The 26,083-nt window shown below is 37.1% G+C and overlaps 1 protein-coding gene across 4 annotated transcripts in view; it reads left to right on the top strand.

Annotated features, from left to right (window-relative positions):
- Positions 1 to 26,083, top strand: part of BOD1L1 (biorientation of chromosomes in cell division 1 like 1) — a 39,266-nt gene that overhangs the window by 5,132 nt on the left and 8,051 nt on the right. For 3 of the 4 annotated variants that reach the window (XM_082482658.1, XM_082482660.1, XM_082482659.1), the window contains 15 exons: positions 1,619 to 1,788; positions 2,874 to 2,997; positions 3,363 to 3,507; positions 4,273 to 4,348; positions 5,226 to 11,358; positions 13,493 to 13,560; positions 15,066 to 15,135; positions 17,698 to 17,741; positions 18,678 to 18,765; positions 20,575 to 20,654; positions 21,313 to 21,397; positions 22,359 to 22,432; positions 23,783 to 23,858; positions 23,939 to 23,973; positions 25,748 to 25,793. In XM_082482658.1, the coding sequence (XP_082338784.1) occupies positions 1,619 to 1,788; positions 2,874 to 2,997; positions 3,363 to 3,507; positions 4,273 to 4,348; positions 5,226 to 11,358; positions 13,493 to 13,560; positions 15,066 to 15,135; positions 17,698 to 17,741; positions 18,678 to 18,765; positions 20,575 to 20,654; positions 21,313 to 21,397; positions 22,359 to 22,432; positions 23,783 to 23,858; positions 23,939 to 23,973; positions 25,748 to 25,793 (7,314 nt within the window). Of the gene's footprint in view, positions 1 to 1,618; positions 1,789 to 2,873; positions 2,998 to 3,362; positions 3,508 to 4,272; positions 4,349 to 5,225; positions 11,359 to 13,492; positions 13,561 to 15,065; positions 15,136 to 17,697; positions 17,742 to 18,677; positions 18,766 to 20,574; positions 20,655 to 21,312; positions 21,398 to 22,358; positions 22,433 to 23,782; positions 23,859 to 23,938; positions 23,974 to 25,747; positions 25,794 to 26,083 lie in introns of those variants that run through there. The other variant, XR_014269134.1, reaches the window with a different exon arrangement.

The raw sequence follows: 26,083 nt of genomic DNA, 5'->3' as shown, positions 1-26,083 counted from the left end.
TGTATCATCTTATGTGTACTACGGTATTTCATAGGTGACAAAAACACTTAATGGTGACATATCTGTCACTTTCCTATGGGTTTTTTTCCCCTCCCTTCTGCCATGAATTTGAGTGCTTGAATTGGAGTGCTTTATTTGTGACCCCAAGGTAGTGGTTGTAGATGACTGCAGATCAGGTCAGTTTTAGAGCTTTAGGATTGCAGGGATTTCCAAATTCTACCTGGCCACAGTAGAAGAAACATGAATGGATATAGTTTTAAGAGTTTGGAAACACCAAATCTTTTTATTGACTGGGTTACCTATTTGTGTTCTCCTTGTCTAGAGCAGACCTCAGACTCTGATTTCTGTGGATATGTGGCTTTTGCAATTAATAAGACTTTCCACTTCATAATATGGACTGCCTTACTGCCTGAATAAGTTGTTTCTAGTATGCTGTGAGCTGATCTTTTCTGCTCTAAGAATATTATTTAGAAGCACCAAATTACTTGCATATTCTCTGGTATTGGTGTTACCTTTAAACATCATGGATTACACCTGTTGGAGCATGTCCAGAGGAGGGCCACAAAGATGATCAGAGGGCTGGAGCACCTCTCCTATGAGGAGAGGCTGAGAGAGTTGGGATTGTTCAGCCTGGAGAAGAGAAGGCTCCAGGGAGACCTTACAACGGCCTTCCAGTACCTACCAGGGTGCCTACAGGAAAGCTGGGGAGGGACTTACAAGGGCATGTAGTTATAGGATGAGGGGGAATGGCTTTAAACTGGAAGAGGTTAGATTTAGATTAGATATTAAGAAGAAATTTTTCACTTTGAGGGTGATGAGGCACTGGAACAGGTTGCCCAGAGGAGCTGTGGAAGCTCTGTTCCTGGAGGTGTTTAAGGCCAGGCTGGATGGGGCTTTGAGCAACCTGGTCTAGTGGGAGTTGTCCCTGCCTATGGCAGGGGGGTTGGAACCAGGTGATCTTTAAGGTCCTTTCCAACTTAAACCATTCTATGATTCTATTAAATGCTTGTGAAGTGAAAACAAGCCTTGCATATAATTCAGGGACACAAGTAATTTGTACAGTATGGACCACAAGTGCTTTTGCTGTATTTCTAATAATCCTGATAAAACTTACAGATTTATTTATTTTTACTTGAATAATACTTATGTGAGTATAAACAACAACGTGTTTTGTGTATATATTTGACTAAGCCTATCTAGTTTTACATTCTCAAATATAGTCCAAATTTTTTTGGTCTAGGGAAGAAGCTTAATTTAATACATACCAGAAATTATATTCTGACTCCTTATCTGGTGTTAACTACTAAATATGATATGTAAAAAGGCAATATGATTACAGGCAAGAGAGGAAGCCCACTTGTTGTATGCCAGTTTATTTTGGAGTTTGTATCTTGCAGTTTTTTTGCTGAATGGTGTGCACAAACACATGATGATACCTTTCAGCTTTTCATAATCTAGTGATTTTTTGACAGTAAAGGATTTAATTTTTTTAACGGTTTATGTTTTACAAGAAATAATTGTTAATACATTTTGAGTAGCTTTGCCTTCTCAAAAGTTATGTTGAAAGCACTGCTCTAATTTATCAATGTATCTCTGCACTTCACTAACCTTTCTTCAGATGAAGAGGAGAAAAACAGCCAAAGTAAGACAAAGCCTCATGCTAATGAGCTAAATGATGGGAAAGCCAAGCCTGTTCGTCATGCTTATGTTCGCAAGCCTTTCTTGTACTCCAAATATTTCAGTGATTCTGATGATGAACGAACTGTAGAGCAACGCCGTCAGTCCATTGTAAGTGTGGATTTTGTTACTGCTTGCATTCTAGCTCCTTGAACATTTCAGCACAGAAATTCCACTTGTTTGGTGGTGGTTTGTGAGGGGGAGTCTCCTGTTTCTTCTTGCTCTGTTCTTCTCTCCCCCCTCCCCCCATTGTCTTACAACTTCCCCTCCTTCAGACTTCCACCAATATTGTGTGATGTGCTGTCTAGGGGAGTGCTCTGCTGGTTATAGTTTGAAGGCTTCTGGTGGTGAAAGTAATGACGCACTTTTCTTCCATCTTTTTCCCTCACTCCAAAGTGAACAGTCTTTTGGTGTTGACAGAGGATTTACTAATTACATGCAGTGTCTTCACAAAGTCACAGCAATAGGTGGATTTTTTTCTCAACTGAGTGATTTGATATGGCAAGTAAGAACTGCTACATGTATGAAAAACCTGGTCTTCAGTAGATTCACTGTATATAATTATGGTTTGGGTGGAAAAATTAGCCTGTGTCTACTTGCAGCCTGCCTTCAATGTGGTTTTGTGTAGTTTGGGCTTGTGTTGACTACTACAGGCTACTTCATTATATCATCTCTTCACAAATGTAGTTATTGTTGTCTGTGAAATCAGTAGTTTGTAGTATGTCTGCAGCCATTGAGAATGGGAGGAGAAGTTTAAGCACATTCACTATGTTCTGTGGAAGAAGGACGAGCACACAGAAGAGGGAACAGCAGTGCTTTTAAATCTTTTTCCTTTAGCTAAATATATTTATTTTTTTTATTTTTGTGTATATATATTATATATACACTATGTGTATATTATATATATACATATATAAATAAAATAAAAAATAAGATACGTTCTTTGAGGAGGTCTCATAGCCTCAATTTGCAGTGTTAAGCAGCAATGAAACTCTTTGGAACTCAGATAGTTTCACTTCACAGAAATATTGGAGGATTCCATTAGAATTCATGTAACAATTTCTAAAGACTATTTATTTTCCAGTTTGCCTCAAGCTACAATGTTCTGTTTTCGGTGGGTTTTAGATGTACATTTGTAGTCAGAGAATACTCGTTGACCTAATGGTGAATTGTTTTCCTTGTTTTTGTATCTCCAGGCCAAAGAAAAAGAAGAGAGACTCCTAAGAAGACAAATTAACAGAGAGAGGCTTGAAGAAAAACGTAAACAGAAGGCTGCAGAAAAAACGAAATCCCTAAAAACTGGAAATCAAAATGCTAAAGGTATGAGAAATCTAACATCACCACCCCCCCTCCCCCCCGGCGCGCTTTCTCTCTGGCAAAAAAAAAATTCAGAATAAAATATTGGCAACAGGTCCCTAGTGATTTCCCTTAAAAACCCAACATTTCAACAGTGATGTAACAGAAAAGTGTGTAATGCAAATTACTAATAAAAATTTCCATATGTTCACTTTTTTTGTATGTTGTTTCATATATCATTACGTTGCTTTAAGACAATGAATATCTATATACACTAGTGTTCCCCGCTGCGCATTAATACTCTGTGTACTGCTTTCGGTCACGTTTATAGCTGAAACAGTAATGTAATGACATGGCTTATTTATTTCAGCATTTGTCTATTATTTTAGGAAAAAGTGTCTTGAACTTAGAAGAACCTTCATCAAGAAGTCTTGAGTCAAAAGTTACTGGTACCAGCATTAAGGATGTGCTTAAAGAACAGAAATTTTTAGAAAAAAAAGTAGCCTTGAGCAGAAAAAGAAAAAGAGATTCAAGGTATTCATGTATTTGCTTAAAAGGAATTAAGTTTTTGAATATTCATTTTTGCAGATTGAAAAGGTTCTCTTCTCTTTGCAGTTAGCCTTAACCATTTTAACAATTTTCTCTTAAAATATTCACATAATTTTATTACTAATAAGCATGAAGTTCAGGCAGAAAATCAAGTTATAGGTGCTTAAATACACTGCAGCTCAGACTACAGTAGCAGCCTTTATGTGGCTTTTCACACACAGAATGGTAATAAAGGCATGAGAATGGACAGGTTTTAGATGTTTGTGCATTTAATATGTCAATTGACTTGGCTTGGTCTTTAAATTGATGTTTTACATAGATACGTACACGTGTATGTATCTATCTACATACAGGTATGTATGTTAAATGAACCAAGTTTCTGAAAGATAAAACCAGTATTTTTAAAGTTCCCTTTCCTTCAGTAAGGGGAGAGTGGATTTTTCTCTATGGCAAGGAGATCTCATATGCATTTTACAGGGACAACTGTAGTACTAATACTGTTATACTAATATTCTCTGCTCTAAAGCACTGATGTCCACAGGATACCTGTGAAGTTGGTACACATAACTTTCCAAGAGGAAAAAAGCTTGGACAAATTGGCTAGTCAAAAGTAGTGTAAACATGTTCTATTTCAGTATTTTTAATGTGCATTTCTCTCTCTCCTTCAGCTTTCAAAGCAGAAAGTTTACAAACTAATGTTAGGCTGATACCAATTTTTCCTTTTCTTAATTGTCCAAATACCTGTTTCAGGCATGCTGAAGATGGATGCAAAAAGAAGTATGAGCCATCTGAAGAAGATACTAAAGAAATACAAAAGACAAATGAGGTATGTGTTTCTCAAATATAAACCTGATGATCTTCCTTTTTAATTGTAATAGTAGTTGTTCGTGTGTCCATACCAAACTGTATAATATTACATTCGTTCTTATGAATTATTTTTTTTCTTCTAGTTCAGTTGGGTTAGTGATCTGACATCGGTGTAGTAATGTTTTCTGAAGTCCACTAGCCACTAGAATATACAGTGTATGTATTCGGTGCTGATGCAGGTTGTAGTAGAACACAAGATATAATTTAAGCCCTATTCTGTGAAGCATGTTGAGTTTTAAAAAAGACCAAAGTATGTCTTATGTGCAAAGACTTTAGGAGCTTGATCTATTTAAACTTCTCACTGGGAAATTAAATGAAAACTGAATGTAGTCCAAATGGTAAAGGAAAGAGAATTTTTATGGTGAGAGTTTTTACTAACGCATTACTAACAAAAAATAAAAGTGATAGTTGGAAGTTCAAATGGAAGTCTAGATTTATATTTTGTGAATTTTGGGTTTTGTTTTTTGTTTTTTTTAAACAGACAGCATAATAGCTGTTTAAAATAATTTATGGAGTATTTGGAATTGTGATTGTCCGTTTAAAAATCCATGTAAATCATTTGAGAAAGAAAAATCACTTACAAAGAAAAGATACTCAAGTTCAAACAGACGGCTTAAGGTTAACTTCTGTTGCTTTGGATTTTCCCACAATGGCAGATAGTTGAAATGAAAATGGCAAATTTCATTTTCTTACTGACTATATTTTAAGTGAATTTTTATTACAATGTCAAGTGTTCTCTGGTGTATTTTTATGGAGAGTTTGCCCTTAACAATTCTGTTACATAGTGAAGGAGCTGTGTAACATTTGCTTATATATATATAAACTTTGTTTTATAGACCTGTGAAAAAAATTCTTCCAAAGAATTGAAGCATAATCATGGGAAAAGTGAAATCTCTAAACAGCTTAGAAGACTCTCGGAATCAGTGCATTCAACCGAGGAAAGCAAAAGTGATTCTAAAGCGGAAAAAGAACATAAAAGAAAAACCTCCACCTCTTTTCAGGCTGAAGGAGCCCAGCAGGACAGTGAAACAAGGGATCCAAAACGACAACTGGATAGAACAGAAGTCAATACCGAAGAACTACAGAAGCAGAAATCCTTGTTTAAAAATGAAAAACACCCCAGAAGAGATAGTGACACAGAAGTTCAACATATGAGAAATGCTGCCAAAAAAGAAGCCAAGTCTTACAGAGATAAAAATGAAAAGGAAAGAAGTGCTTTAGAAGATAAACTTTCTTTAAAGCACAAACATAAAGGAGACAGTATTCACAAATCAAGTGAAGATGTTGAACTCCATTCGTTTGAGAGAAGTTTGAAAGGAGAGGATGGTGGTCAGAAACATAATCAACAAATAAAGGTTTCTTCAGATGACAAATCTGAAAGAAAAAGTAAACACCGAAGTGAACGGAAAATATCAGTAACAGGAAAAGAGGGAAAAAGTATTCCTGAATCAACCTTAAAAGCTGAAGAATTGCTGCGTAAGGAAAATAAAAAAGACAGACATCTCTCAACGGAAAAATCAAAAGCAGAATACAAGTCCAAAAGGTCCCTGAGTGATTCTAGGCCACAAAGGGATTCCCTAAGTGCCTCAAAGCATCTTGCTTCTGCATCACACAGAAGGAGTGAAAGCTACTCAGAAGATAAACATGAAATAGAATCCACTAACTCTGATTGTAATTTGAAACAAGAAGATGGTGTTCATAAAGATAGACGAAGATCTAAGAGCCTTGTAGAGGACAAGATTTTGTTAAAGTCCAAGTCAAAGAGTCATAGCAAACAATTCAAACCATCTGAAACAGAATTACAGGAAAATTTAACAAAGCAAGAGACTGGTCAGAAACTAGACAAAGATAAGAGCATGGAAGAGAGTGATTCAGACAAGCAACGCAAATCCAAGCATGAAGACAAAGTTTTTGATGAGAGTGGTGCTGAGGCTGAGCTTGTAAGTGGCACGCAGTCAACTCAGGGATCACACAAAGACTTTAGTCACAGAGTTAAGTTGCATTCTGGAGAAAGAGGATCTGTAAAAGAGAAATATAGAGGTGATAAAGATTTAAGCAATTCCAAACTAGAAAGAAGGTTCTCTGCTGAAGGTCACAAAAGCAGAAACTTAAAGCACAGCAACAAGGAAATAAAGAAGAAGGAAGAGAGTACGAAATCGGAAGATAAAGATATTAAAGAAATGGATACTGGGCATGAAAAAGTATTAAGCGTCACAGTGGCAACGGATAAAAAACAAAGTAAGAAGATATCCTGTGAAAATAGAAAAGGCAGTATATCAAACCAGGATTTACTTGGAGAGGAAAAGCAATTGGCTAGCACAACTGAAAGCAGCCATGCTCCAGCCCCTCAAAAGTCAAGTATGAATACTGATGACTTGCGTTCTGGTCGTGAGAAAGAGCTGATGGAAGTTGATTTGGAAAAAACAAAAGTACAGGAAGCATCTAACATCGAAGGAAAAAACATTCGAAATTCACTCCAAGCCACAGATGCCGAGTATGCAGCAAAAGAAAAAATCTCTCTCTCATGTAAGGAATTAAAACACAGCTTGGCAGATCCTGGAGCTTGTGAATCACAGTTTCTGCCGGCAGCTGAAAAAGCTGTTAAACAAGAAGATATCCCTAATAAACAAGTTGGTGCCTTAGACGCTTTGTCCAAACAAGCTTCCATGGATCAAGGACCCGATAAACAAGAGACACATAAAATGAGCGTTGTGTATGAAACAAGTGGTAGAATCTTACTGAATGTTCCCAGTAAGGATCAAACTTCAGAAGATACCAGAAGACCAAAGAATTTTAAAACTGTGATAAATTCTAATTCAGATGATGTTCCTTTAGCGATTAATTCTTCCAGAGAAGATGCTGCTGATGCAAAGTCCACGGATATGGATATCTCATATTTTACGGATTCCATGGGTAGTATGTCTAAAGAATGCCATAATTCAGATGGGACTTCTTTATTTGAAGATACTTTTATTTTGAGGAATAATGCAGCACAGGTTGTGTACATGGAACAAGATAGTGCAGTGCCAAGTTCTGTCATGAAAGATGATGGTGACAACACCACTACAACAAACAGTATAGAAAAAGATAATGAGGTGCCCCAGCCTGATGAACAGGCAATGGAAGACAGTACAGCTGGGTTACCTAGTCAAAAAGATTATGATGAAGCAGCAAAGTCAGAAAGCACTCAGGGAAGCGAGTTGAAAATAAAAAAGGAAAACTTGATGACTGACATAATTGAAGATTGTGGAGATGTAACAACAAAAGAACTTCTCTTAAAAAGAAAAGAAAGAGAGTGCTTGAATACAGATCCTTCCACAAATGTAGAAAGAAGCACAACGATGGATAATGTAGAAAAGCATGAGGTTCATGGTACTGATGATATGATACAATCTTCCTCTGTGTTAGTGCCTGAAAGAGTTCCTGAGGAAACAGTCAAAGGCTCTGGTATAGCCAGTGAGCAAGAAGGGAATAGCATGATTGGCATAGAAGATAAGAATGAAAGCAATGCAGTAGGTACCAGTGCAGGAAGTAGTTTGTACAGCAGCCTACAAACAACTCCAGCTACTGTGATAGGAACTAGCACAGAAAAGATCATTGAGAGCACTGTAATGGCCACTAGTACAGGAGAAGAAAGAGCTGAGGGTGCATCACATTCTGAAAAGGACAGTGATGCTACAACTACTTGCTCAGAAGAAGAAAGTGAGGTGACGTTAATCTGCACAAGCATAGAAGCTGATGAAGGTTTCACAACAGGCATATGGGTAAAAAGTAGTGAGAGCGGCAGTTTCGTCACAGGAGCAGATATTGGTGAGTGTACTGTTGCAGCAGCTGAAGAAGGCGGTGGCAGTGTTGTCACTGAAGGATTAGCAGAAAGTGAAAGCTTCCTAACAAGTACAGAAGGAGAAGAAAATGATGACTGTACCATGGTCGATGCAGAAGAAAGCGGTAAAGATTCAGTCAATGCAAGTGGAGTAGAAATTGAAGACAGCGTGAATAGTGCTGGGGCAGAAGAAAAAGATGATGCTGTGACTAGTGCAGGCTCCGAAGAAAAGCGAAAGACCTCAACTTGTGTAGATACAGGCAAACTTGAAAGTTCTGTGTCCTGCTTAGGTGAAGTGGAGAGCGATGGTGCTGTAACTAGTGCAGGGACAGAAACAGGTGAAGGGTCAACAAGTGGTGACAGTTCAGGTGAATTTAGGGGCAGTGTGAGAGCTGGCCAAGTAAAAGAACACGAAGGTGCTGTGACTTGCACAGGTGCAGAAGAAAGAGGTCATAACTTCATCATCTGCTCAGTGACTGGTACAGATGCCCAAGGAGAAAGCAGTGTAACTGGTGCATGTATTGCAATGGTCACAAACAACAGTGCCACAACTGGAACTAGTGGTGACAAATCTGAGGATACTGTAAATGGTGAAAGTGCAGTGACCAGCACAGGCATAACTCCAGAAGAAGATGCTGAAATTTCAGTAGTGTGCACAGGGCTAGAAGACAGCAATGAGGGGTTTGCAGTTTGTTTGGAAGCTGAAAAATGTGAAAGTCTAATGGACAGTACAAGGGCAAAGGAAGAAGCCAGTATCACTACAGTCAGCGTAGGTCTGTGTGATGATGAAGGTTTTGTGACTAGTACAGGCTCAAAAGAAGAAGATGAAGAAGGTGAGGGCATTGTGACCAGTACAGGAAGAGGAAATGAAGAAAATGAGCATGCTTCTACTTGTACAGGAATGGAAAGTGAAAATGCACTCATTTGTATAGGTGCAGAAGAAAGTGAAAGTTCCATTATCTGCATAGTTGCTGAACAAATGGAAGCTGAGTCAGGAGTGGCTGGCACAAATATAAATAAGCTTACAGTTGACAGCATGACAAGTGCAGAGAAAGAAGCTAATTGTGGCACAAACTGCAAAAATGCTAAAGGGGTTGTTGAAAGCAGCGTAACCAGTGCAAGTCCTGCAGATGAGGGTGCCTTGACTGTGCATATAGGAAAGCATGAAAGTACCTTGATTCCCTTAGATGCTGAGGAGTGTGAGGGTCCCATGACTAGTGCTATGGCAGTGCAAGATAAGGGTCAGTCTGACACTGAAGACGATCGTGAGAATGCCATGATTTCCTTTGGCAGCAGAGAACTTGATGCTTCTATAAGTAGTGCAGTTCCAACAGAAGATGAGAATTCTCTCGTTCCTGCTGACATAGAAGAAAAAGTAAAAGGTGATATAATCTCTACCAGTACAGTTGAAGAAAGTGATGCTCCCTTACATTCAGCCATGGATGCTGAGGAAAGTCCACTTGCTGTTGCAAGAGCAAATGAAAGCGGGGGAAGCTCTATGATCTTAATAGACACTGAAGACACAGAGGTGCCTATGCCCAGTACAGCTACAGAATTTAAAGATTGTGTGCGTGCTTTTAGCAGTAAGCAGGAGAAAGATGAGTGCACTATGATTTCCACCAGTATTGCAGAAGAATTTGAGGCTCCTATGTCAAGTGCAGCTATTGAATATGATGGTCAGCTTCCCTCTGTGAAGACAGAAGAAATAAATGAGAGTGCTATGGTTTCTATAGATATGGAAGTATATGAGGTTCCCATGCCTAGTGAATCCGGTGCAGGAGGAGATGATAACGATGATGAAAGTCATCCAACTGCTAGTGGTAAGGAAGAAAAAGATGAGTGTGCTATGATTTCCACAAGTGTTGTGGAAGAACAAGTAATCCTAATGTCAGGTGAAGTCACTGAAGAGGCGATTCAACATGTGTCGGATACAAAGTCAAAAAATGAAACAGTAATGATCTCTACAAGTACAGCAGAATGTTTTGAAGGTCCTATGTCTAGCATAGCTATGCAAGATGAAAACAAACTCACTGCTTCAGAAACAGAAGGAAGATATGAAGCTGCTGTGATCACTACAAGCATGACAGATGAATGTGAGATAGTCCTGATCAGTGCAGCACCACAAGCTGAAGGTCAGCTTATTGTAGCAGAAGGAGATGAAGATACTGTTATCTCTCCAAATGCATCAGAGGAATGTAAGATTGTGGAGACTACTGCAACTGTAGATGAACAGTTTGGACTAGCTGCTTTCAATGCAGATGCAAAAAGCAAAGGTTCCTTGATTTTTGTGGGAGAATGTGGAGCTCCTGTGCTGAGGGTTGCCACCAACAGTGAAGACCAACACGCTGCTTCAAATATAGGAGATAAGGAGGAGGGGGCAGTGATCACTCTGAGCACAATGGAAGAATGTGATAGTCTCTTCACCTTTACAGTCATAGAAGAAAGTCAACTTGCTGCTGAGAGTACAGAAGTAAAAGACAAAAGTGAGGAAATTTTTAATACTGCTAACCAGATTGAATGCATCTTATCGACTACAGGCCCAGAAAAAAGCAGTAATTCTTTGCTTGTCATTGATAGAGAGAATGATACCCATGAGAGTGGTGTGAGGGGAGAATCAGCAGCGTCTCAGACCACAGTAGACAGTGAAATCACAGAAGCAGATGAAAACTCAATGAACCTCATGAGTGTAGATGAAGCCATTTGTGTGGAGATTAGTACGGAGACTGCTGTGAGTCCAAGTCCTTCCTCAGAGGCAAGTGAGGAGGATGAGCAAGCTGAAGATGTTTTGCATGAGGATGTTACGTCAGAACTGTCTTGTGTGATTTCAGAAGCAGCAGCAGAAAGTGAAACTCTAAGGCATGTAAATTATAAATTTAACTCAAACTTGCTTTTAGAAAGTGACTTCTCTGAAATCAGGACTTCCTTGCCTAGGGACCAGGCTCTTTCCTTAGTTTCTGCAAATGAAGTGACTGTAAATACCAACCATGGTGAAGTGACAATAGAAGCAGAATTAGGGGAAAAAAGTGACTTCCCTGCCTTGCATGTAGAAGAGCTATACAGCAGTGATGACAAAACAAACTTGGTCAAAGTGGATGATATTGGAATTGAAGTTACTTTTCAAAAAAGTAACGCAACCTTTAATTCAGGTGAGGATTTCTTTTTTCTTTTTTTTTTTTCTTTTTTTAACTACTCAGTTTATGAGCTGTCATAAATAGATGCATTTTACCATTATTGTATTAAGAAATAACTTTCAAATATACCTGATTGCTTTGTTGGTTGCAAAATAACTATTAGTAATATATTTAAGAATTGGTGATAAATATTTAAATAAGCATGTGATTCTGGGAGCATAGGATTGACGGAACACAATTATCTGAGGTATGTTGGAAAAGAATTAAATGTTATTAGAGTGCAGAAAAGTTATTAAAATACATTGACTTAAAATTGTAAGCCTATATATGAAGTGATTTGCAAGGACTAATTATCATGGAGCTACAGATGGGTTTTGTTATTAACGTGTTTTGAAATTCAAAAATGCTTTATAGGCAAGAGGATGCATTTCATTTAGACATAAGTTTAACATTTTAAGAAGGTAACTTAGTAATTGTGAAGGTTAAGAGTGGCCATCCTTAACTGCAGATTTTCTCTGGGTGGTTATTTAGTGGTCCTACTCACAATTTGTTCTCTTAGGCTGAATTCTGTGTTGTGAATACACTTGAAATGGTCCTCCTTTGTGTTACAAAGGAATCAGTCAGTCATCCTAAATAAATTAGTATTTTAAATGAGCAGTGATGATAGGTATCTATTTTAAATAGAAAACTTAACTTATGATAGTATGTGACGTTAAGGATATCATATTTTATTTCCAGCTCCGTTTTTCTGGAAGTTAACATTTGAAATGAACTTGTATGGTTGCTGGTTCCTAAAATACAATGTAATGAACGTCCTGCTATTTTCAGCCTTTCTCTTCTTTGACCGTCCAGAGTAGTTGAAGCACCAAGTTTATGAAAATTAATAAATTCTGTAGATGGCATAATGAAGTCAAGATTATGACTTCATTATAAATTTTGGAGAAATTAAACTGTAGAAAAACAGTAGAGAACTCTGCTTATTATTCTTTATACCAAAGCAAGTGGAATGAATGATGCCGATCAAGTACTTTTAAAACCTTTTCCTTCTCATGTCTGTCTTGGCTATTATTTCAAAAAATGCACTAACATTTTAAAATGTGAGTTTAGGTCCAGTTTCTCAAAGCTTGGCTTTATTCTCTAGTTTTATTGGTATTTGGGGTGAGAAAGCTCACTCTGCAGATTTTGGGATCTTAAGAATTTGTCAAGGAAATATGCTGATCTAGTTATATAAATACTATATAAACTATATAACTATCTAGTTATATAAAGATTCAGTATTTATAGAACAGAGACAAACATGAGCTGTGAAAATGTAAACTGCCACACTTAGGGTATCTGTCTTGGTGCTTTGCTCAATCCTTGTTGTCCATTGATGTAGCCTCTGTAAGTACCAGTGGTAATGGTAGTCTTATTTTGTGGACCTCAACCACAATTTAACTACTTCGCATGCATCATTGATGAATTACCATGTTATAACTACTTCTTTTTGTTTAGGAAAAGTTGTATAAACAGGCTTTTGAAATAGACGCTCAAAAAGGCTGTAGAAGTAATATGAAGATGCTACCTGCATGGCCTGTTTTTCAGATGTTACAAGCATACAGCTGTTCCTGTGAGGAGTAAAATGAGTGGGGTTTTGAGATTTCCTGAAATGATATTGAGGAGCTACTGAGTTCTCAGTCTGTATGGAAATTGGATAATTTCAGTGGTTACAGTTTTAGAACTAACAGATTTAGATCTTATTGTCACTTAAAGAAAAATATTATCTCTTCACTCTGCATTAATTAATACAGAGGTAATTTGCTGTTTGGAATTTGGTCCGAAAATCTGTTGTTATTTTTTAAAGGAGAAGCAAGGAAAAAAAGCCAAAGTCAGAATTCATATATAAGCTATGGTAAATCCCAATAGCCCATATTGTCCAATCCTTTTGTATGTAAGCATAGAAGTACTTGTGTTCTTGCAGGTGCCAAGCTGTTTTTGTTGAGCTGGTTTGCTGCAGACAGACTTGCTATTGTTTCCATTGCCTACAGGAAGGGATTAAATTCCTTTACTGTGTTCATGAGGTGGTACTGAGAAATAGCTTCCTACTGTAGCATGAGATAAATACAGCATAATGTAATCTAATAATTTTAACATATTTGTATTTCATTAGGCAATAATGCAGCTTTACCAAAGTTGGCAGAAGAACTAGAATTTGAAACTAACTTGAGAACTGAAGAGGTATTTATGATATTTTGAAATTTTTGATTATTCTATTTCTTGTATAATTATACATCTTGCTAGGGTTTCTTACTATACCTTCTGATTTTTGTGCAGCAAAAATGGCATTTGCACTTCAAAACTTTCAAAGGCTCATTTTTCAGATTATTCGGCTGTGCTTTTTGAAGCAGCTGGCATTTAAATTGTGGGCTGTCCATGTTATTCTGTGGTAGAACCAATCCCTTCCCGCCCCCCAGCCGTGCTCCTCCCATGACCATAACATCCAAGTGTGCTTTTTTTAGAATTGGTTGTACTGTATGCGTGTTGCTTGTTATAGTACTTGTAAAATAGTCAATCATATGTGCCTTAGCACTTACAGTTGGCAATTGTTGGTGTTTTGAAATTGTGAACGTACGTTGCTGTTCATTTCATTCTATCACTTCCATGCCGGTCTTCAGACTCGCCCATCCTCTTCTGTGTGTTTGAGGAACACTTGCTGCTGTTCAGTACTGCGATAACTACAGCCCGTTATCTGCTGTAACAGAAGAGTAGGTCATGCTGGATAATCCAGGGTATTGGGGCTCATGGTCACTTATAGCTTGTGTAAAACCAAAGTTGAGCCTATCCATTTGTGTATCTGTGCTGTGGTCCATACTAGACAGGATTCCAGATGGGTTAATACTTCATTCAGATACAGGACTGGATCCATGTATTCGTATCTTGCCAAACTCTGATAATAAGCATTTTGAGGGGGAACATGGTTCAGAGACTCCCAAGTATTTCTGAAATGTTGCATCTGCACGGGGTTACTGGCTTCAGCTCCAGGGTTGAGTATTTCTCAACCATGGTTTTGATGCCTGGGATGCACTTCATGAAAATGCAAGTCAACTTCAGTCTAGTGGGATTTATTGATTTGAGTTGAGTTCCGCCTGCAAACACCTGTACTGTTTCCCAGCATAAGATGGTCCTAGAGTCAGTATAGCCATGTTCATATAGCACTGTATCTGAGTTTACAATGTTCAGATCTGACTTAATGCCATATGGAGCTAAGCGTACTTATCTATGCCTCAGTAACATATAGCTGATATGCAACTTGAATTTAAAAAAAACAAACACATGAGTTGAAGAGAGTTCACTGTACCTTGTTAAATATTGCAGATACACTTTTTTTTTGCATATGTGAACGTTTCTAGAATATTGCTCATATTTGGAACTCGGAGAAGGCAATGCACCTATGTGCCTTGATTTTGTGAGATTTCTCTTGAGATCCACTTGTTAAACTGAACTCTGGTACCAGTGTTAACTTACTTGTAAGGTCAAGGTTATGGCGCTGTACTCTTCAACAGTAACGTGACTAAGCTCTGCCGGTGTTCCTTATTAATATTTGTACTGCTGTCTTAAGAAAATGTTTGAAGACTTTTATAGATCATGATAAGACAGTGTTCATCATGACATGAGGGAGGGGACTAAGACATACTTGTTCTGGATGTCTGCGATATTTTTGTTTCCTTTGATTTTGTGTTTAGCCACAACAGCCTGAAAGTCCAAGAAGTGGAGAGGGATATGTGGATCTTCATACTAAAGAGTTTCAAAAAGGTGACTTTTATACTGATAGCCATTTACTTTTCATACTGATTTGACTATTATGATGGGGTGGGGTGGGGGTAGATTTGATATGAGTAGAGACATTGAAGCAGAACCTGCAGAAGTCTTGGAAAGTTTCTAGGAGCTCATGTGGCTTTGTATTTGGTCTGTGGGAAAGGGGTGGGGGGAGAGTCAGCTTCTTCCAATACGATATGCTGAAAGAAAAGTGGAAAGCATTTAGGATTTCAAAGTAGTAGACTGCTAACATTCCGTTTAAAAACAATAAATACAGAAAAAAGTTTGCTTGGGAAAGATATAGAAACTTTGCCAAAGAATGGCTTTCTTCCTTCTAAACTTAGAACATCCTTGTTTCAGGTATTGTGACAGGCCCTTTGAGGATATAACAACAGTAAATAGTGTACGACTTTAAGTCACATAGGCTTCACAGAAAGATGTTTTTTTATAATTTTTTGTTTATTTTTTGCTCTCTGGAAGATTAAAATATTTCTAGCCATCTACTGAAATTTGAAGAGTACTTATAAGTAGGTAATCACCTAACTATAAATCCAATTAGTCAACCTGGATCTGTGCTCAGTAATTCCTTTTCCGTGTATTGAATTAATCTTAAATGGAAGAAAAAAAAATAAAAATCCCTGTTTCCCAAAAGCACATTATTTTAAAATGTGTTGCAATTGTTTGGCTTTCCTATTAAAGCAGAAACAAACCCCTACTTTGTTCCAATCTTGATGGATTTTGTGCTCCAGATGGATTACAAAGATGTTTACAACACTACCAGATGAGAGTAAATCCCAAGCTAATGGAGTAACAAGCAAAGCTAAAGTGAATTGCGAGAGGTACCAGTGATGCTGCTGTATATAGAGTCCAAAAAGGTCAAAGATGCATTTTCTCTTATGAAAAGTTGCAGCTGAAAGCCAAAAAGCTATGAAAGGACACACTGTAAAGATCACTTTCAAATTTTTAGACATGCATACCAAAATAACTGTTTACCAAATAGAAGACAAAGCTAGAAGGTGAGATATGAGCATCGGATTCCTTTTTATTCTTGGGTCAGGTCAAATTCACATACCTCGTTTAATGTTGGTGTGTATTCATCTAAGTGATAAGAGACATGCTCTGCTCACAAGAAAGAAAATATAAACCCTGAGAATGGGTTAGAATAATGTGGTCTTCAGGACAGCAGATTCAAAACTGTAACCAGTTTTTCTTTACTGTGAGGTTTCTTTGAAGTGCCTGAAAAACTGTGCCACTTCACATCACTCAGTCACCCAGACAGACAGTACTTAAAATTTAAAATGTGCAGATTGAACTAGATGTGATAATCTTGTTCCATGTAAAATGTTTAACAAAAATCCATTTGTTGTGTAAATCATGTTGGATATGACACACACTGAAGAATAATGCTTTGAAGCTCTTGGTAGAGGGTTTTTTTCTTTTTCTCCCCCACCACACAATAATCTCTCTTTATATATATATATGCATATATACATATAGTTCAACGTACGTAAAAGGAAGTTGTTTAAAAGACAAATGTGTGTCCTGTCATGAGTATGAACAGCAGACACAGTAGTTTAGTAGTCCAAGATTCCTTGGAATGTAAACAAATCATTGCTGTTTGAGTGGGTAGGATCCAGCTCTTCGTTTGACACTGCTTTAAAAATTGAAAGATGTGCAACTAAAGAGTATAGCTGTGGAAGAATTGTTGCTAAAACGTATATATTTAAGAAATGAGGTACAAGTTATATAAAATTTGATGTAGAATAGAGTGGTTTTATTGGATCATAGGTTTATGTTCTTGTTTTAGCTGAAAGGAAAACTGGTTGGACTGTTTAGCAGTGTTTTTTTTTTTTAATTAAAATATTAATTCATTGCCCTTATGAATCAGACTTAAGGGTTTTGTAGAATGCTTGATGGAGCAGCTTCTTTATGATTCTCTATGTATGTATGAAATGGATTTGAAAGTTACAGAATTTTTTCAAAAGTGCAGAGCACTCAGCTCCCATAATTAATTATTTTGCGCATTTTCATGATACGGAAGGCAAAGGCTGTGGTTTATTAGAGGCAAAGTTAGAGTACAGCAGAGCCTAGCAATTGGGCAATTTTCATATGTGCACTGTATCAGCTACAGATCTCACTAGTACAATTATGCAAACTTTAGTTTTATGGAAACATAATGTTACACCATAGTTTTAATCTCATTTTATTTCACCCCATGATCCAGCATCTAAGGTTATGATGGATAAAATTCTGATTCATTCAAATACCAGAACTATATTTGAAGTGTCAAATATTTCAAAGGTGACAGCCCCATGATTGCCTGTATTTTAGCCATAAAACGATTCTCAGTTATCCTGTTCTTTAGAAATCCATAATCTTTATGGGTTTGTTCAAATATTGTTAAAGAGGAGATTGGATGCCTCTTATTTCCAATGTTGAAAGTAAGTCTTATATAGTTTCAGGTACTCTGGAATCCTTTCAGAGAGGTGAAGTAGAGGATACTGTGATGCTTCACTCTTGCCTAGCCTTCCTGATTATTTTTCTAATTATTTTTAATAGATTTGCTGCAGAGGAATATTGCTTTAGAAAGAGAAACTTTTCATGTAAGTTCTTGGTTTTTAAATTTACTCTCTAAGTCTGTGCTGCTTTTTTTGTCACTTGCATTTACTTCTATTTACATTAAATATTCTCTAAAGGAAAATATTATTTTTGTATATGCAGAGCCTATGTATATTGAGACTGTGCAGCTGTGTGAGTTGATGTCTAATTATTCTTTCAAATTTGCCAGTAAATAAATCTTCTTATATTGTTGTTCCACAGTCTATGACTATTTCAAGACTGTTGTTAACTGGCAGAGTAGAGAAGTTTGATTGTCCTCCTAGAGAATAGAGGATAAAGATAGGGATTATTCTTGGGGCTTTTGATCAGAACTAGAAACCTGTTATTTTAATGCAGTCTACTATTTCACAAGAGCTTGGAGCTCATAATTATAAAAGACATGACTGTGGGAAGGTTGCAAATGTAAAGTGTTTCTTACGGAGCAGAAACAAGACATTTAACACTGATGACAAGCTAAAAAATGTTTGTCGTTTCTTAAACTTGAGTAGTAAATTTATTTATTACTGTATTGTAATGCTGGTTGGCCACATTTTTGGTACTAGCAAGATACTACTTCTGTTTCTGCAAGTAGGAGAGTGTCTTTTTAAATACAAAAATACTTTTGTGTGAATTGCCATGATAAGCTGCTTTTAAAGCACATAGTAGGATGCTTAATTAAAACTGACTTTTTTCATTGAAAATAGCATTTAGAAGTTTTGAAAATACTACAAGTCAGAAGTTCTTTTGTGGTGCTATCTTACAGTAGTAATAGCATTACTTGGGCTTTAGAAATTAATTACTCTTGTAATATTGCTATTTTCCATCTTAACATGTGTTGTACTTGAAAGTAGCAGGTAGAGAGAACTTTCTCCCTTCTGTGTTTATAAACTTTATGGAAGAAAGAAGGTAAGGAGTTATCTTTCTCTGTGTTTTACGTATAGGTGGAAAACTTGAATACCCAGATAACAGAAGAACATAGATCTAGCGGAACAAAATGTAAATCTCCAGGAACAACAGATAAAGAAAAATGTAAGTGATACAGAACTACACAAATTTGTGTAAAGCTTTTCTGCTGTAAAACAAAGTTCTACTGTGATTAGGCCATAAAGTGGTATTTTGGAGGAAAGAATGGAATATGGGGAATTCAGAACTCCAAAGCAATCGTTCTTCCCAGAACAACTTTTAATACTACACTTAATAAAAACATGGTAACAAATTTAATACTGCATGGAAGAGTATTATAGTAGCTTTTTTGATTGTAAGTGAGCAAACTTTTTTGCTTAGTCTTCAAAATAATTTCTAATTTTATCCGTTTTAAATAAAACACATGGAAGAAATATAAACTGAGGAAAAGTGATCGTCAGAGGAAAATCTAGCCATTCAATAGACTTTGTGAGGCTGGATGCTTCCTTTTGTTGGATTGGAAAGAACCAAGTTTTAGTGTAACCTTATGTCTGTCCAGAAGCAAAAAGTGAGAAGGAAGTCAGTCCACTGAATGGCATAAACATTTCTAAGTTAAAGTTAACTTCACAGTATCACAGTATGCTAGGGATTGGAAGGGACCTCAAAAGATCATCTAGTCCAATCCCCCTGTCGGAGCAGGAACACCTAGACGAGGTTGCACAGGAAGGCGTCCAGGCGAGTTTTGAATGTCTTCAGAGAAGGAGACTCCACAACCTCCCTGGGCAGCCTGTTCCAGTGCTCTGTCACCCTCACTGAGAAGAAGTTTCTTCTCAAATTTAAGTGGAACCTCTTGTGTTCCAGCTTGAATCCATTACCCCTTGTCCTATCACTGGTCGCTACTGAGGAGAGCCTGGCTCCATCCTCATGACATTCCCCCTTTATATATTTATAAACACTAATAAGATCACCCCTCAGTCTCCTCTTCTCCAAACTAAAGAGACCCAGCTCCCTCAGTCTTTCCTCATAAGGGAGATGCTCCACTCCCTTAATCATCTTAGTTGCCCTACGCTGGACTCTCTCCAGCAGCTCTCTGTCCTTCTTGAACTGAGGGGCCCAGAACTGTACACAATATTCCAGATGCGGTCTCACCAGGGCAGAGTAGAGGGGAAGGAGGACCTCTCTCGATCTGCTAACCACCCCCCTTCTAATACAGCCCAGGATGCCATTGGCCTTCTTGGCCACAAGGGCACAGTGCTGGCTCATGGTCATCCTGCTGTCCACCAGGACCCCCAGGTCCCTTTCCTCTACACTGCTCTCTAACAGGTAGCTCCCCATCCTATACTGGAACCTGGAACTTAGAAATAAGTTAGACATTTTGTTGACATAATAATTATGAGACTGACTATGTAATATCTATTCAAGCTCTGCTCTCAACTGCTTTTGTCTTTTCAGCATCAGAACAATTAAAAAAAAAACACTAGGATAATTAATAATGTCATTTTTTATAACAGTTTTTATTCTGCTTGTTACAATTTTGATTTGATGAAGTGAGTAACTAGAAGCTATGCTGTATTTGTTATAGTGTCCCACATAACATCAACTGCTTCCTTTTTCTCTGGGTGAGTTGAAGTTAAGGTTGATGTTTTATTTCTTGATGTGGTCAAATTTAAGTTTTTAGTTTATCTTTAAAAACAAACAAAAAAAAAGAACCCCACCTATAACATAGAAATAAAATGGAATTCTTTTTTGTAATTGTTTTGTCTTCCTTCCTCAAAGAGGAATTAACATAACTTTCTGATTATATTTTTGTAAAGAAGATGCTACTTTTCAGAATCGTTTGAATCACAGTCATGATGAGCTGATATAAAAGTGACATCAAAATCTGACAAATGCAGAAGGCTCTTTTAACATTTGAACTGTTGTTTGGTTTTGCAGGCAACCAGCTGATTGCTCAGGATGAGAGAAAAGATGATGAACAAACTCAGCATTCTAAAACGAAATCTGATAACATCAAGGTATTTTCAAGCACATTCTTTTAATGTTCTGCAATTGTAATATAAATAAGATGGAAGTCTTAAGTTTTTATTTCTGTGGCAGCTTATTTTGGGAGGTATTTTCATTATTAAGTGTAAAACATTTTTGCATTGTCTTGAGTACAAAATAACTGACTATATATAGAATGATATTCACTTTTCAAGGGGGAGACAATTAGAAAAAAAAAAAAAAAAGCAGGAGCCTGTGTTGTACACAGCACCTGAATCCCTTTGAAGTGTGGTGGACCGATTTGCAGAATAGTTAGGAGCTTGGGATCACATGGTGCCCAGCTGTCCCGTCAGATCAGCGTCTTCGTGATTGTGCTGAGATCTGCAAGAGGGTATCGGACTTGTACTTGAGTTCTGGGTTTGTGCTGATCCCTTCTAAGTCAAAACAGGAGTTCAGGACAAAATAGCTATTCCTTTTAAGAGTACATGCGAAATATTTGGGTCTATCTCACCCATTGATTTTGATGAAGCTTCTCAGCGTCAAAGTTTTTAAGAGACATTAGAAAATCTTGAGGAATAAAATAACTACTCGTATATTGGGGTATGGTGGTTGTTCTTCTTAGTGTAAGTAACTGACAATGATCTTTAATTTGTAGTAAGACACTCTTTTCCTTGTTTCAAAATAATTTAGGAAGTTATTTCAGGTGATACAGCAGAAGTGTCCAAAGAAATTGATGTAAAGCATACACCTCCTAAAAGTACTGTGGAAGAAAAAGGTAATGAAACTGCCCATTCCTGGCAATTTTCTGAACCCATACTGAATGCTAATTTCTTTTCATTTGAATGATTCTGAAAGAAATTAGGAACTTGATTCCAGTTTGATCCCAGTAAATACTTGCATATATTCTCTAGTTGCTGTCTGTTCTATTACTGCTGTCAAATACTGCATTAATCCTAGTTCCTTTAATGGTGAGAGCAGATTTGATGTTTCTGCTGTGCTATCACCCATCTACTCCATTATTGCTTCAGTATGTATCTTGGCTAGGAAAGCTAATTGCAAATAAACAGGTGGATGGGGAAATAGCATGATTGCGGTATGTGACAAGAAGAACTTCTAACTCTGGCCACAAATAAGAGATGTCCTTCTATGAAAAATCCAAGACACATTCACCATCAAAATCAGGCCTGTTTGTTTCGGTAGAGAAACAAAGTATCCAAGTTGCACTGTCACAGTTGACTTATTAATTGCACTAAAATAAATAAGAAATGATCATGTGTCCACAGTGTTCATAGTGGCTTTGACGTAACTTCAGTCTGTCTTTGGGTGAACAGTGTGCGTATCTTCCCTAATATTAGTTTGACCTACTAATAGTTTTGTCTCTCCAGTGAGCATGTTGACAAGTCTGAAACTGTTCTGCAATCAGCATGTATCCTCAGCTTTCTGTTTCATGGAATGTGGGAGAAAATTCAATAGTGGTTTATATTTATCTTACCATTTTATAGTGGGTCACAGTCTTGACCTTTTGTTTTTACTTTAAGTTAGAAGACCTGTCTAACTCATGTAGTGTTAGGGAAGCATTCTGGCAGACCAATTATTGTTGCTACAAGGCAAATAGTATTAATTTCTGATGGGTGTTTAGGTTGTGACTTGTATCTTTTTCTTTGCCTAATAAAACAAAAGTGTACAGTTTCTCTCTTCTTGTTTTTTGGTTTGTTTTTTTTTTTGTATGTGTGAAGATGAATTTACCATTGAACAGGAAATGTCTGAAAAGGAAAAGCACGGCCTAGAATCAAACGAAAATTCTCCAGAGGTGAGTGGTCTTATTCATGTTAACTGAGATAATGCAGGTTCACACTGAAAATAAGTACTTTGTCTTTGTATTTTGTTAACAGCAATATTATGGGTTTGACTTCACCAACACAGAAATAGGTGTGAAAACTTATGCTTGGTAAAGTTCTGTGTCACAAAGTATAAACTCACAGACCATAAGACATCAGTGGCTGATTATTGAAGTAGAAATAACTCCCTTCCTACATTTAATAGTACTTATAAATTGTACAGAAAGCAATTATATAGAGTTGTACTGTATAGAAGTCATGTTTTCTGAAAACCTTGTAATTGAGATGTGGATAGTTTAGTTACTAGCAAACATGACTTGGCTTTACAAAAATATTATCACTCAACAATTCTAAAACTATGTTATCTTTTAGGCATATAGTTGTGATATTCTACAGTGGTGGTTGTAAACAAATGTCTGAACCCTAGTGATTAAAATTGTCAATGGTCTCTAGAAATGGACACAGTTCTCATAAATATGCTAGGTTTTGTCATTTGCTTTTTTCACCTCTAATTTGGAAGTGGAAGAAGATTTACAGAATAAACTGTTACATTTGTTCACTCAAGGCTTGAGTGACTAAGAGCCGTTGCGGGGGGTAGACATTGCTAGACTTCAGTAAATGCTGAATGAGGCACTTAACCTCCTTTCCTTGTAAATAGGAGAAAGTCTGTTATTGGGGATTTTGTGATCTGAGATGGGGGATTTTTGTGATCTGAACCTCTGACCATACTCATTACTTCAAATTGTCTTTCAAAGCTTAAACTTCAAAGTAAGGGGCCTTTTTTACTAAAGGCCCTGTTTATATAGAGAATGTCAAAAATCTGTACGTTGGGATAGCTGGGATATTGACTGCTTAGTAGCACTTGCTCAGCTGTTTTAAGATGTAGCATGTGCTATGTGGCATTGGGAAAAGGGGCTCACAAGAGACAAAGTTTGGAGTTGTTGTAAGACTGAAAAGATGTGGTGGGATATATAGGGTAAGCAGGCAGCATTTGTGAGACCAAGTGGTAGAGTTGTTGGGGGGCAAGGGGGCAGAAGGCACTGTGTTCTCAGGCATGCTTTGTGCCTGAGGCCAGCCACAGAGAATTTTGTATAATTGGGAGTTGTCTTGTTTCTTTTCAGCTATATCAATGAATTTCATAACAGGCAGTGTGTCTTCCTATGAAACCTGCCTCATCTATATTTATCTATTTTTTTTTTTAACTGAGGAGCGCTGCTGCTGCTATCACATTATGAAGTTAGCAGCAATCTTTGTATTATACTGCTCAAATGCTAACTGTCGATTACAGTAACTAAAATGTTTTTGTCCTTTACTTTTAATAGGAAAATCAGCCTGTAATAGTGAAACGGAAAAGGGGAAGGCCTCGTAAATACCCTCTTGAAGCTGTACAGCCTGGTGGTAAGTAGTTCATAATACCTGTGTGGAAAACCAAGGAAAATAGTGACATTCAAGTTCTGAATTCATATTTCTTCCCTCAGGTGGGGAGTCAAAAGCTGATATGAGCACTGGGAATGTAAGTGCCTTTATTTTGTTTGGGTGCATATAAACACAGTAATTCAAGAGCCATTTATCTGTTTAACAGTTAAGGGTATTTCAGAAACGTCTTATGGAAAACTTGATAATTGAGATCAGTCTAAGCAAACAAAAATTATTAATAGTATCTCCTAATGTAACTGAATTTTGTAAGCAAAAATACACTGTTAAGTCTGAACACAGCAAATAGCCTAACAGGATCAAACTTAGTACAACATACTTAATACAAATCTGTTACACTGGCTAGCAATGTCTGTAAAATAAAGTATTGTATAATGCAGTTTTATTACCTATATTACGATGTGTACGGTTCATTCAAAAGGTAGGCAGGTGCTGGTTGGTAACTTAAGAGCTCATGAAACATACCTCTGTCTTTTAAAGCTCAGCAATATCTTAACTTCTTAACCACGAGAAGTATGTTCACTGCTAAGAAAGTATTCTGTTGGGAGTGTTTCTGGAATCCAGTTGGATTACAGCACAAGGGTAGTAATGGATCAGGCATATTTGTGGAGTACGACCAGTTGGATTTATTTTGGTGGAAGGCTCCTCTCTTGGGAATTCGTGTATGTCGGAATCAAAGCTATCGCACATAAAAGAGGTGATTTTAAAAACAAAGTTGTATTGAAACTCACATTTTCTGTCTGCTTGCCTGGTGATGCGCCAGCTGGCATGGGTGTCAGAAGTCTTGGGAATTTACCTAGGCTATAGATAGCAGGAGTTCTCATCCCTGCTGGTTCTGTCCCCACAGGTTTTCAGGCAGCCCTTTGAGTCCTGTCCCTTCTACAGATCTGCTGGAGTTTTGTTTCAGAATTCCTAATCTTTCCTAAGCCGTTTTTTCTTTCCTCAATATTAATTTAATGAAATCTAATTTGAACGGGTGTGGGTTTTGGTGTTTGGTTTTTTGTTTTTTGGGTTTTTTTGTGGGTGGTGGTGTTTTTTCAAATAAGAATTAAAACTAATTTTAAAATCCCACTCAAAATAGATACACCTTGGCAGTCCTCAATACTGGAACAGAATCATCTTGTTCTAGTCTGACTATTTTAAAGGCCCTGTACCTCTTAGTGATGACTGATTGGTGTGTCAATCAGTTACAGGCTGGCTCCAGGAGGAGCCCTATCTGCCCTCTATCTGAGATAGTGGTTCTGTAAGGTGAGATATTATCTTTGCATGACAGTTTCCCCTAGGCTGCTTTGAGAACATGTTGCTACTTCAAAGGAAGCGGAGACATCCTAGTGTAGTTGTTTGGTGATGAAAGCAACTGGATTTTTTTGGACAGTCATCACAGGGGATTATGTAATTATACATAGCTCTTTCTGCATTCTGAGTAAATACAAAATTCTGGTGGTTTATAGTTGTGCAAATCTGTATGTGTGATTACATAAAGTGACAGTACTGAACTTTTTTTGTATTGTTGATAATTAAGTTTTCAGAAATGTGTTTGATTGAAACTGCCTTTAACTTTGTCTTTTATTGCAATGACTTTACTGTCAACTAGTTTACTGAAACTGCTCTGATTTCTTTCATTTATGGGCTGATTTGACTTGTTTCAAATTTTTATCATAAATGGAAAAATGCATGCTAGTGTCGAGAAACTCAGTACAAACTTTCTGTATGCTCATTAGAATGTTCATGTTTTCTAGATTTGCAGATATGTTCTACTATGAATGGGAGCAAGTTTCTGTGTTTATGTAATACAATCCTGGATTTTCCTGATTTTCTGCAAATTAAAAAAAAAACACTTTTTTTTATTTCAGCTGCAGTTTCCTATTTTTGCGTGTAGAGGAAAACCGCCTCAAACAGGTAAGCATATGATACCTGCTTTAACAAATAAAAGATGGAAGAAATAGAAGAGGGTTTTAAAAAAAAAAAAAAAAATCACATAAGTCCTTCCAAAACAGCATCTCTGGCAGTCAGTATTATCAACGTGTGAAAACGTCTTAGTAAACAGAACAGTGAAGACTTGTCTGTAACTCCTACTGAGTTTATAATTTAAAAAAGAGCAGCTTCATAAGAACTTATTTCAAAGATGCAGCAGCACTGTCAAGTGCTGAATAATGCATTGCAGAATGTACCAAATCATTTGTTTGTGT

This window comes from Vanellus vanellus (assembly GCF_965231255.1).
Source record: "Vanellus vanellus genome assembly, chromosome: 4".
Taxonomy (NCBI): domain Eukaryota; kingdom Metazoa; phylum Chordata; class Aves; order Charadriiformes; family Charadriidae; genus Vanellus; species Vanellus vanellus.
This window is presented reverse-complemented; position numbering and strand designations above follow the sequence as displayed.